This window comes from Gavia stellata, chromosome 1, assembly GCF_030936135.1.
Source record: "Gavia stellata isolate bGavSte3 chromosome 1, bGavSte3.hap2, whole genome shotgun sequence".
Taxonomy (NCBI): Eukaryota; Metazoa; Chordata; class Aves; order Gaviiformes; family Gaviidae; genus Gavia; species Gavia stellata.
The window spans coordinates 125,358,514-125,369,448 of NC_082594.1; the positions used below are offsets into that span (position 1 = coordinate 125,358,514).

Sequence of the window (10,935 nt, forward strand, 5' to 3'; positions counted from 1 at the left end):
TTTTATGCTTGGAAGAGTAAGAAGTGCTTGACTCTTAGGGAAAGTGGGAGTGTTTGCTGTCTCCTGCACAAACCCAAACCGAACCTCTAACTTACTACGAAGATAATCTCTCTGCCACATGAACCTGGGAGCCGGCGCTAGGCTGGTCTTTCCAATCTCACTGGTTTGGAAGGCCTGCAGTACCGGGGTTCGTGCTCCCGCTCCGGGAGAGCCGCCACGGGACGGCGGGACCCGCCACGCCATTCCCAGGACCCTTCTCCCCTCAGCGTCTCCCACCCGGCCGCCCCCGACCGCCCGGCACCGCCGCAGGAGACGGAGCTGCCCGGGCGGGCCGGGCTCCGAGCGCAGGGCTCTCCGGCGCGGCGCTGCTCGGGGCGCCTCCAGCCCACCCCCGCGCCGGGCCCCGCTGCCCCGGGGGGACGCGCCGGCACTTCGCCCCTCGTGAAGTCCGGGAGGCGGCTGCTTTCCCCCCGCCTCACCCCCTCCCGGCGGACTACATCCCCCGGCAGCCTCCGCGCCGTCGCCGCCGGCCTTCATCTACCTGCCGAGCGCAGGTAGCCCGCCGTGGCGCGGTGCGTGCCGGGGCTGGTAGTCCCTGAGGAGGGGAAGGGCGGTCCGGCCGTGCGTGGGGCAGAGCCGCTCGGGCGCGGGTCGAGGCGGGCGGCATGGACAAGCTCAAGCGGGTGCTGAGCGGCCGCGACGCGGAGGAGCCAAGCGGCCTGGCCGAGGTAACGCTCCGCTCCCGCCGCACCTGCCTCCCTTCCGGGAGGGGCTGTGTGCCGGGGCCCGGGCGGCCGTTGGCGGGGGAAGGGGGGGGCCCTGGGCCGCCCCTCAGCGCCGCCCCTCAGCGCCGCCGCGGCCCCTGGGCGCGGGTCGGCCGTCGGCGGGACGGGCCTGCGCCGCCTCAGCCCGCCGTTGGGTCTCCGGCTCCCCGGGGCCGAGCCGGCCGGGGGCTGCCGGGGCCGGCGGTTCGCCTGGAGCGGGTCTCTGGACTTCAAATCCCCCGTTTTCCCCCGCGAGCAGCCGCTGCCGGGTGCGCCGCTGCCTGGGAAAGGGGCCCCGGCTTCTGGGTGCTGCGGGAGAGAACGACCCGCTCTCCCGAGTGAACCCGGGCCGGCCGGGCACGGGCAGACTGGTTGCAGCGGGGCCGAAAACACAGCGGGGGGGCGGGATCGTGCCCGGGCACTTGCTTGGCGTGAGCGGGGAAAAAACCCAGCCAAAGAACCAGCCCCCCGCCCGCCTGTGCGGGGCTGGCGGAACGGCGGAGGGGAAGAAGCCGGCAGCGCCGGGGGGGCAGTCCCGCGGGAGGCAGCGCTCCCTCCCGCAGGAGCTCCCCGTGGCCGCTGCCTAAGGGGGGCGGCTGGGGGGGGTGCTTAAAAACGGGGCCTCCCTTCGTGCGAGCACGCAGCTTAGCATCGTAAACTGACACACTTGATACGTGACAAGGTCTAGTAGTAAATAATAACTTGCCTTCTCATTTTTCTCCTCGTTTCTAGGTTATTGATGCAACTTCGTTGGGCTGGGGCACCAGAGTGAAAGGCTTCGTTGCTTGTTTTGCAGTAGGATGCCTGTGCTCGCTCTTGGTAAGGACTTTTTGCTGGATCTCCCTGATAATTTCCGTTTCAGGAGCCCCAATAATTACAGCCTTGTTGTATGCTGTTGCTTGGTTGGGTTTTTTTTGAGTCTCTGGGAAGACATCTGACTCCGTTCCAGTTAGATGCACTAACTCTTAACAAGAATGCCAATAAATGCAATTTACTTTTGTGTGTGTGTTATTCTGCACTTTTCACTTTTGTTTGTGTGTGTGTGATTCTGCACCTTTCACTTTTGTGTGTGTGTGTGTGATTCTGCAGTTCAGGTTTAAGTTTTCCTAAGACTTCTTTTGTGTTGTGACATTTCTTGGATATATTTCTCTTGCGATTTAAAAACAACATTAACTTTTTTTCCCCTCTCTCTCTTTTCTTTTTTAGGGTAGTTGTTTGCTGTGGGTACCAAAGAAAGGGCTGATGCTCTTCGCAGTGTTTTATACACTGGGGAACATTGCATCTATTGGGAGGTAACAATCTTTGTTTATTAGTTCCCTAATAAAGGTGAGAAACTAAAGCAGAATGATAGGTGAAGGTGCATATGTGGTAGAAACTGTTGCATTTGTATGAGAAGATTTGCTTATGTAGCTCATTCTCTTGTTGCTGAATTTTAAAGAACATTTCCCCAGTGGTGCCCTGAAATGGTAAAGAAAACTCTTATTTTGTTTATTGTTATTAGCAGTGTATTCCAGGTAGAAGTTGCTCATCAGTAAGTAAGAATCAAACTCATATTTTGAGCATTGAGTTTTTTCTGATTTTGTTGGTTTTCCTCCCCTCAAGATAAAAATAATTCTTTGCCATTTTGCTTTTGGCCATGTTCTGTGTGTTTTGGTGAATATATTTGGGGCAGCCTGTCTGTCAGGGTAGGCCTGTCTGATAAGCCTTCATGGCCACTGAGGTTCCTGAAGTGTAGCGCCACTGACTTTGTGACTGACACAACCTTCTGTGATTGAGGAAACTTAACAAGATGTTAGAAAGCACAGGGAATGGAATTGGAAATAATATAGTAAAAAATTTCACCTTTTGTAATTCATGCAGTATCGATCACCAGGGCTCTAAATGAGGGCTGCAAATCTGGTAAGGGATCAGAGAATGGATCCAGGCCTGAAAACAGCCCTTCACATAGAGCAATTGAGCTGGATTACCTGGCAGTCTATGCAGAGGCTCTGTGGCTGGGGGTTTTGAAGAGCAGGTTAAAAAAGCATCAGTCAAAAATGATCTAATTGAAGCTGACCCTGACCTATGCTTCTAGCTTGTTGGTTCTACTCTGCTTATGTTAATTGTAACTGAACAGGTGTGAATAAAATTATAGAATAAATACCTTGCACAAAGAAAATAAATACCTTGCACAAAGAAAAGCAGGACTGGATTTTGTCTCATTGTATGTCCTGTTCCTTTTGTAACAACATAGCGTACTGATGCTCTGCATGACAGCAGACAATTTAACAAAACCACCCCTCTTAATGAGGGATCTTAACCTAGTTTCACTTTTGCCTTTCTGTCTCTGTGTTCATCTGGGTTTGGTTTTCACAGCACTCTTTTTCTTATGGGACCAATGAAACAACTGAAAAGGATGTTTGAGCCTACACGTTTGATTGCTACTATTGTTATGCTGGTAAGTATCAAAGGAGTCAGTTCTAACTCAGCTAATCTGTAAGCAATTTCCATTGTAAAGTCCTTTCATATACATTGATCTAACTATGTCTCAGGATGTGTTTGTGGGTGGTTTTTGGTTTGGGTTTTTTTTTTTTCTTTCTTAAAACATCAAACATCCTGCACATCTGCTATAGTGGAAAGGTATGTGTAGCACCAGAAAACCACCTTCCTATTACGAAAGACTGAGCTGAAGCCAGGTTGTTATGCTAAATGAGCATTAAGGGTCTGTGGCTGGCGTGCATGAACCATGCACATGCTTTTTTAGGGTGCTTGAGGTCACATCGTCATATTTTCATGTTGCTTAAAAGATGAAAGATGGGAAACTACTTTTTAAAAAGTTGTACTATGGAAGTTGTTAGATATTCTGTTTTGCATAATTTTTTCTTTTTATATTCTATCTGATTTGCTTTAAAGAGCTGTGTAGATATTTCTACCTAGATAAAACCATCATTTCCTGACAAAGCAACTGCGGAATCTCTGTGCCTTGGTCATCTTGTATTAAAAATATGGAAATTATCCCAGGTGGCTAAATGACACAATGAAATTGCAAATTCAACTGAAGTCAGCCCTTGGAATTATTTTTATCTTCAGAAGATGGAAATTGTGGCCAATCTTCTACTGGGGGTGTATGTGTGAAAATTGCTGCTGAGTTTCAGACTCTTGTTTAAAGTGCGTGTGCTTTTTGTCTCTTCAACTTTCCCATTTTCTTTTGGAGAGTCTAAAATCTGGAAGGTGGTTTAACTTGCATGAAACTGCCCTTCTGTTTTCAGCGTGAACGTCTTCAGAGCGTTCGCTTGGCATCAGTGTTTCCTGTTTGCACTTTAAACATCCAGAGAGGCTGCAGGCAACTGGTAGAGCTTGAGAAATGGACTGTGTATGCTCACAGATCAGCAGCAGGCAAGAAGCCTACTGCGTGGTGTGTTTGTTTTGTTTTGTATGCATTTAGGATGCCTGGAGTCAGGAGAATGCCTGGAATGTTGTTTGCTGGAATAAAGCCAGTTGTTAGATGTATGATGTAGTATTTAGACCAATATACAAATCGTCGCCTTAGAACTAATGGGAAAAACTTCATCTAGTGTCAATAGTCATGGTTGAGGTGAAGTGTACGATTTCTTTGGCAATGCATGTGTTACTGTCACTGTCTTGAATATGCAGTACTAAATTATTTTTTTTTAATCAGGCGGAAAAATGCACATTATAATCTCCGGTAGCACAATGGCACATGTGTATCAAAAGGCCGTTAGATGTTGATGAAGGAAGATGAAGTATCAGCATCTGTCACAGCTAAATGAGCTGTCATGTCTTAAATTGAAAATGAAAACTTGAACTAAAAGGAGGCTCCTGTTAAAATTGAGGGTTCAAACAGAAAATAATCCAAAATGGCCTACTACCCCAAGATTTTAACTGTAGTAAAGACACAGTGCAACTCTGAAAAAAAGAAGTGGTGCCGGTTTGAATGGATGTGCTGGACTTTATATTAAACAGGAGAGCTACTAAGCAGTAGCTGAAAGTTCTTGAAAGTGTATTGTAGTTTTAATTGGTAAGAATTAAGTAATGACATAACTTCAACCCCATGGTAACCTTGAGAATCAGCAGGAAATGTGGCATGTACAGAAGCAGAAGGACTAGAGCTGAAATTGAAAAGTCTTACTTAGGCAAAACGATGAAGTGTGGTGTGTACCTGTGACACCAAGAAGTGTGTGGGATGAAGTAGGAACCTGCTGATGTTGCAAAAGAGCTGTAGGAACCTCTTCCTCTTGTTCCTTTGCAGCCATAAAATGACTTTCTGAGGATATCAGGCTGGTATTTCCTCATTGCTTTAATTCACTTCAGAAATGTAATAGCGAGAGCATTTTAAATAAGGGGAACTCTTATGCAGGACTGGATAAAACCATGAAATTATGCAATCTGTTTCTGTTCCCGTGAAGGAACCTGGTACGGTGTTACAATATCTATAAAAACTGGAGTTATTTCTATGCTTAATAGAAATTGTTTGTTTTCTTCTAGTTGTGTCTCATACTAACACTGTGTTCTGCTTTCTGGGTGAGTACTCGAGTCCTATATGTATATACAAACTGGAGTATATTTTAAAACTAAGATGCTTACATTGTTGTCTCATTGTGTGCTATGTTCCCCTCTGGCCCCTTCTCTCTCCCTCCAGTGGCGTAAGGAAGGACTTGCACTCCTTTTCTGCATCTTACAGTTTTTTGCCTTGGCATGGTGAGTGGTTTCCTCCTCACACGCTCCATTTTCTACTGCACCTAACAGCAGCTGAATTGTGAGTGGATTTTGACCTTGCATGATTTAGAGGGAAGGAGAATTTTTACCTCACCGTTCCCCTAGATGCAAGACAAGGCATCAGTGAGGACCTGACTTGTTCCTGCTTCTTGATCCGCCACTTTGGAGGCTATGGAGATGGAGCTCAGGGCTCCGTTTCCGGGGGAAGTTCCATTGAACGTGTTTAAGTTCTGTGAGCTTGAAGTAAAACTGTTTGTTTTTCTTTCCCTTTTAAATCAATTTGTTGTTTACTGTCTGGTATTCCTCTTTTACACTCTTCTGTTATGCCTGTTAAGACATAGATATGCCAATCAAATTAAGTGTCAGTGTTCTTTATGTTAACATATGCTCTGTGTAATGTCACAGAAGTAGTACAGAAACTGGTAGGAACATCTAGCCAGCCCTTAAGACTAATCTTGCCTGCCTGTAGGCATTGGAGCATGAAGAACGTTGGGTACAGGAGAACTGTGTTTAAAATGCTTCTACAATATGCCCCCTGAATTTTGCCATAGTGTTTCACAGCCTGGCTGGGCTAAGATGACTTGCAAGGATACTCATTCCTGTTGCTCACAAACTCAAAGCTTCCCTTTTGGTTGTATATCTTGCAGTAATCTGTTTAGAGCATCAGAGGAGTTGTTCATCTTGTTTGTGACTCTAATATAATCGGACGTGAAGAGTAACTTTAAAAATCTTTCTTCTTAGGTACAGCATTTCCTTCATACCATTTGCAAGGTAAGCTTCCCTACTCCCTTACTTCTTGTCATCTTGAGGTTTGATGATACAGAAGATTACAATGCTTCTATAAACTAATGTATGGCTTTAGAAGTTTTTCCATGGTGGTGTTTTAGGGGAAGGACATACATGTAGTTAAGCCTGAAACTGAAAGTAAGCATCTTCTCTAGTGGGAGAACACAAATGTAACAAAATGAGAGGGCTTCCCATAAAAACGTGTAAGTGTGCTGACCACATGCTAAACTTCGGCATTCCAAAGGCAAGCCCTAAATGTTGGTCCAAAATGCTACTAGACAAGAGTATTCTTCCGAGTACCCTTTTTCCTGTTCTCCCCCATGAGCGCTATGCTGTATTTAAGCACACAGATCTCTCCTGCTCCACCAGCCTCACCCTTCTTCAGTGCACTGCCTCAATACAGGCTTACAGGTGTCATTTCCATTGCAGCCGGGCAGGTGGACGGTGAGCAGACCTGCTTGTCTCTAATGCATTCATGTAGTCAAGCAAATTATATAAGCTCAATTAATACATGATCAGCTGATCTGTAAAATCCTCAGTGTGATAGCAGCATGGACTGAGTCTCATCAAGCAGGATAACTGAGGTGACTCTTTTTGTTTTTTGTTTTTTTTTTTTTTCTCCTGCCTGTAGGGATGCTGTGAAGAAATGTGTTTCGGTCTGTCTGTCCTAACAGGAATACTGGATGCTTCACAAAGTTCTAGGACGTATAGTAGAACTATGATAAGATCACTGTGTATGATTTTCCTACTTCTGTCTTAAACATGTGCCTTTCGGCTTGTTGTTAACACAAGGAGCTTTAAATCCGGTGTATGCAATTGCTTGGTTTTGTAAGCAATGGTGTCTGTAGGACAGGGTGCTCGTGATCAAATGAAGTTCACTCTGGCAGAAGAACTGGGCAGAGATCCAGAATTTGTTATGATAATTCTTATGTAAAATCATGTATTTGTTTTGTTTTGCAAAACTGACAAAGTAATACGTGAAGTCTGTAAAATGGAGACCTTGACTCTGATGGGACTATGCCAGTCTAGAGGATTTCTTTTGCAAGTTGCCAACTGATTTCTTACTGACAGCTTTTTTTTTTTTTTAATAGCCTTATGTCACTTAATCTTTGCACTGTTTGCCTTGGATAATGGAATATTGGTTTTCTTTCTTTTCCTGTCTTTTGCAAAATTTTAGGTTTATGAGACTTCTAAAAGATTTAATTCCAAATGAAAAGATTGTTTTGGACTAAGTATGAAATATTTGCATCTTTAATGAAGTACTTAATTTTCAGTTTTGACTGATGCCGTTTCCTTAAAATACATGAAAGGGACATTGTCATCTGTAAAATCTTGTTCCTGTAGGAAAAGCACTTGCAAAATAAGGTTAATAGAATTTTTCAGCTGCCGGGAACCTGAGTTCTTTGCCTTGCCTACAGCTAATGGCAATACATACAAAGTAGGAAACTGCAATTTTTCACATGAAGCAAGGTGCTTCTCTTCTCGCCCAGCTGTAGCATAGGAGCAGTGCGAAGCTGGGGACATGATAGGTAAGCAAAGAGAGAATTTATGTATGTCCTTTCTCAAAGGACAAACTCTAAGGTGGAAGTGGGCTATTGTTTAACAGCCTGGGCCGCGGAGGAGACGTTTTCTTCTGAACTTGTAAATAAGGTAAAACTCCAGTATTTCTTTTTTTTCATGTAAGTGGGATCAATTTTGTTTCTCCTAAAGCCCTTGCATACACCAGTGAGCTACTGCTGCTTTGAGGGGAAAGTACAACTTTCCATTGCCTGTCTTAGCAAAGAAAGCGTGTAACAATCCAGCTGCCAGCTCCAAACAAATGCTGAACAGTCGGTATCCAAACTCCAAGGCCGCTCTACGTTCTCTTTATCTTCTGAGCTATGTATAATCATTTACTCCCAAACCATTGCAGTGGTCAGTTATTTAATATCTGAGCACGGATTCCTGCTTCTGCTGTGTGAGATACTGTTTAACTGCTTTCAGCTTTCCTCTTACCAAACTGTCTTGCTGGAGTCAGTGTCTATGAAGATGATTATCCAGTGGACTTCAGTATGAACTGAAGCCTCTCTTCCTCCATCTACCAAGAGTTTAGTCATTCAACAGCGTTGTGTTTGCATGGCAAGTGTATCCCTGACTTGGACCACAAAGATTTTAATGGAGGAAAAATCTAGATCTACTTGGCAATAAAGTATAAGCCCCCAGTGAAGCCAAGTAATTCTATGGCTTCCAGAAAGTTACTAGAAACTGAGTTAATTCAAAATCTTAAACTTAAGTGTCTTTCTGATAATTTATAAAGCACAGTATCATCCTGCTGTTAGGATCCTCTTAAAAAAAAAATAAATTCCCTTTTGAGGATGATATGAAAGTGAAATTTTAACAGGCTTTCTGTGGATTCCAGCTAGCTAGAGTTACTTTACAAAGGCATTTGAATGGCAAATGCCGCCTTGAAAACATGGCACTGATGTTGGGATGAATCAATTATACAGGATGGTGTTCAAGTGCTATGTCCTGGTGCTTTGTGTCCGCCCCCCCCCCCAGGATTTGGAAGTTAGTGTTGAAATAACTAAGTTGACTATTACTTTTCTTGAAAGGACAAATTAGTTAAATGTCCAAGGGAGACTGGGAATCAAAGAATACCGATCCTTCTTTTCCCTGACTGATCTAAGACAAGTATCTAAACTGATGTGTGTCTTTTTTATCAGGGAGTAGGTTCAAAACCTAATGTACGTCTGTCAAAGGACCCATGTTAGTCTTTTATTACGACTTCAATAATGTTTACAGAATTCCTTTTGTATAAGGGCAATTGAAATGCAACCCTAATACCTCTTACATTCCAATATTTCTTTAGTCTTAACATCTCTGGGTGTTCCTGAAAAATTCTACAAGTATAGCATACATTATTTCTCCTTCCTCTCTCCAGGAAAGTCGTGTTAACTTGGATCATCATTCCAGGCTCATCAGCAGTCAACATAATGGAATTTGACTTCTGGGGTTCTTTTTTTGAATACTTCAGATTAGAAGGAGTAGTAAAAGCCTTTTGCTTATTCCCTGACTAGCTTGTGCAGGATTGTGGTACCCTGACTCCCTAGGAGTTCCTCTAGAAGAACGCTAGAATTGGGTATGCTGGATATTAGTTTTTCAACTTGCGTACTAGCTAACTGGAACCTTTTAGCTGACTGTTGTGAGCACAACCACTTAGAAATAGGAAATTAAGGAAACTACCAATAGATAGCAGGTAAGCTTAAATGGATTTTTTTTTCTCCCCCCTTTTTAAAGCTGTAATTCCAGCTCCACAGCCTTTTATTCAGTAAGAGAGAAGAACAAATCTTTGTTTGACTGCATAGCACATGAGGCTAAACAATTGTGCTTTTAAAGGAAGGGAACCCAAGGGGAGATGGCAAAACCATAAGGATCACCAGAGTGTCACTAGGGTTTATGTTGCCCTTTGGTGTTGTATTCCGTTCCCGTGAAGGTCAGACAGTAGGAGAGACTTGCCATGTTCTTGCCGATATGGGAAACATACTCAGGGTTTGTCACTTCATCTGCAGTTTTGATTTAGAATAACTCTTCTCTATCAGAACAAACCTCTTCAGATTCTTACTCGCTTGTAAGTAGTTGTCTTCAGGCTATTGCCAAGTTTAGCAGCAAAAGATTTTTCCACTTTGTTAAAATACTTTATTTTATATGTCTCTACATAATCAGGGGGTAAACTAGTATATGAATGTTCCCTCTCGACCAGTTTCAATCTGAATTAGATTATACCATTATACCTTTTTTTGCTATTAAAACTACTTTGTGTTAACCAAAGCTGATGATATTAAAAAAAAAAAAAAAAAAATCTGCTTGGCAGGATGCATGGTGGGCATTTCTGAAGCCCTCTCTAGCTTTCTATCTTAATGTCCTTCAAGGCAGGAATGTTCGTTATGTGCGCTCTACTGCAAATAGAGATGTTTGTGTTTTAAATCACAAAGCTCCTTCCTTCCCAAAGTCCTTGCTCAGTTGCCTACAGCACTTAACTCAAGGCTGACTTTCCTAAAGAAACTTGTATGATGTTGGATGCCCATCTCAGTAGGATTTGGTGTTCTACCAGAAAGTGCTTTTTGCCCAGCCTCACTGTTGGTCAACTTGCCTATCCACTTTTTTACTTTTTGCGGTACAGATAACATAACCTTAACCAAGCAGCCTTAGCATACAATTCCAGCCTGAAATGTGCGTATCTGGGGTCAGCTGACTTTCCAGATATAGTAGAAGTGGAAATGGGGAGGGTGGTAGTCATCTGTTCCCAAAGTACTGAGATTCTATACATTAAAATGTGGGACTTTTTTTTTCATTACTTCAGAGTTTTGCTCTGTGATGAAGTCCCTTGTGAATACTGGTACTATCTGAGATGGTTCTACAGTGATGATGTGAACAATTCAATCTTGTGTAGTATTTACAGTAACAAGGTTGTTCATGAGCTGTTACAAAAACCAAGGAAGAAACTTTTGCACCAAGTTGAAATTCTTTCAAGAAATCGTATTTTCAAAAAGAAAGTGCATTAGGCTTTATGTGTGAATACTTACTACGCAAGTTTGCAGGGGGGGCAGAGATTCTGCTATGGGATGGCTTCTAGCTAGGTGCAGGATGACAGGCTTGAATCGATCGTAACTTGTGGGTAGATTGCAGCTGG

The 10,935-nt window shown here is 43.8% G+C and overlaps 1 protein-coding gene across 1 annotated transcript; it reads left to right on the top strand.

Moving 5' to 3' along the window:
• The first annotated feature begins 665 nt into the window (after window positions 1-665).
• Window positions 666-6,956, top strand: SFT2D2 (SFT2 domain containing 2). The gene is made up of 8 exons (XM_059823983.1): window positions 666-728; window positions 1,497-1,583; window positions 1,971-2,056; window positions 3,120-3,201; window positions 5,250-5,285; window positions 5,404-5,462; window positions 6,222-6,251; window positions 6,898-6,956. Exons 1-8 carry the CDS (start codon window positions 666-668, stop codon window positions 6,935-6,937), a joined length of 483 nt encoding a protein of 160 aa, XP_059679966.1. The 3' UTR covers window positions 6,938-6,956.
• The last annotated feature ends 3,979 nt before the right edge of the window (window positions 6,957-10,935 follow it).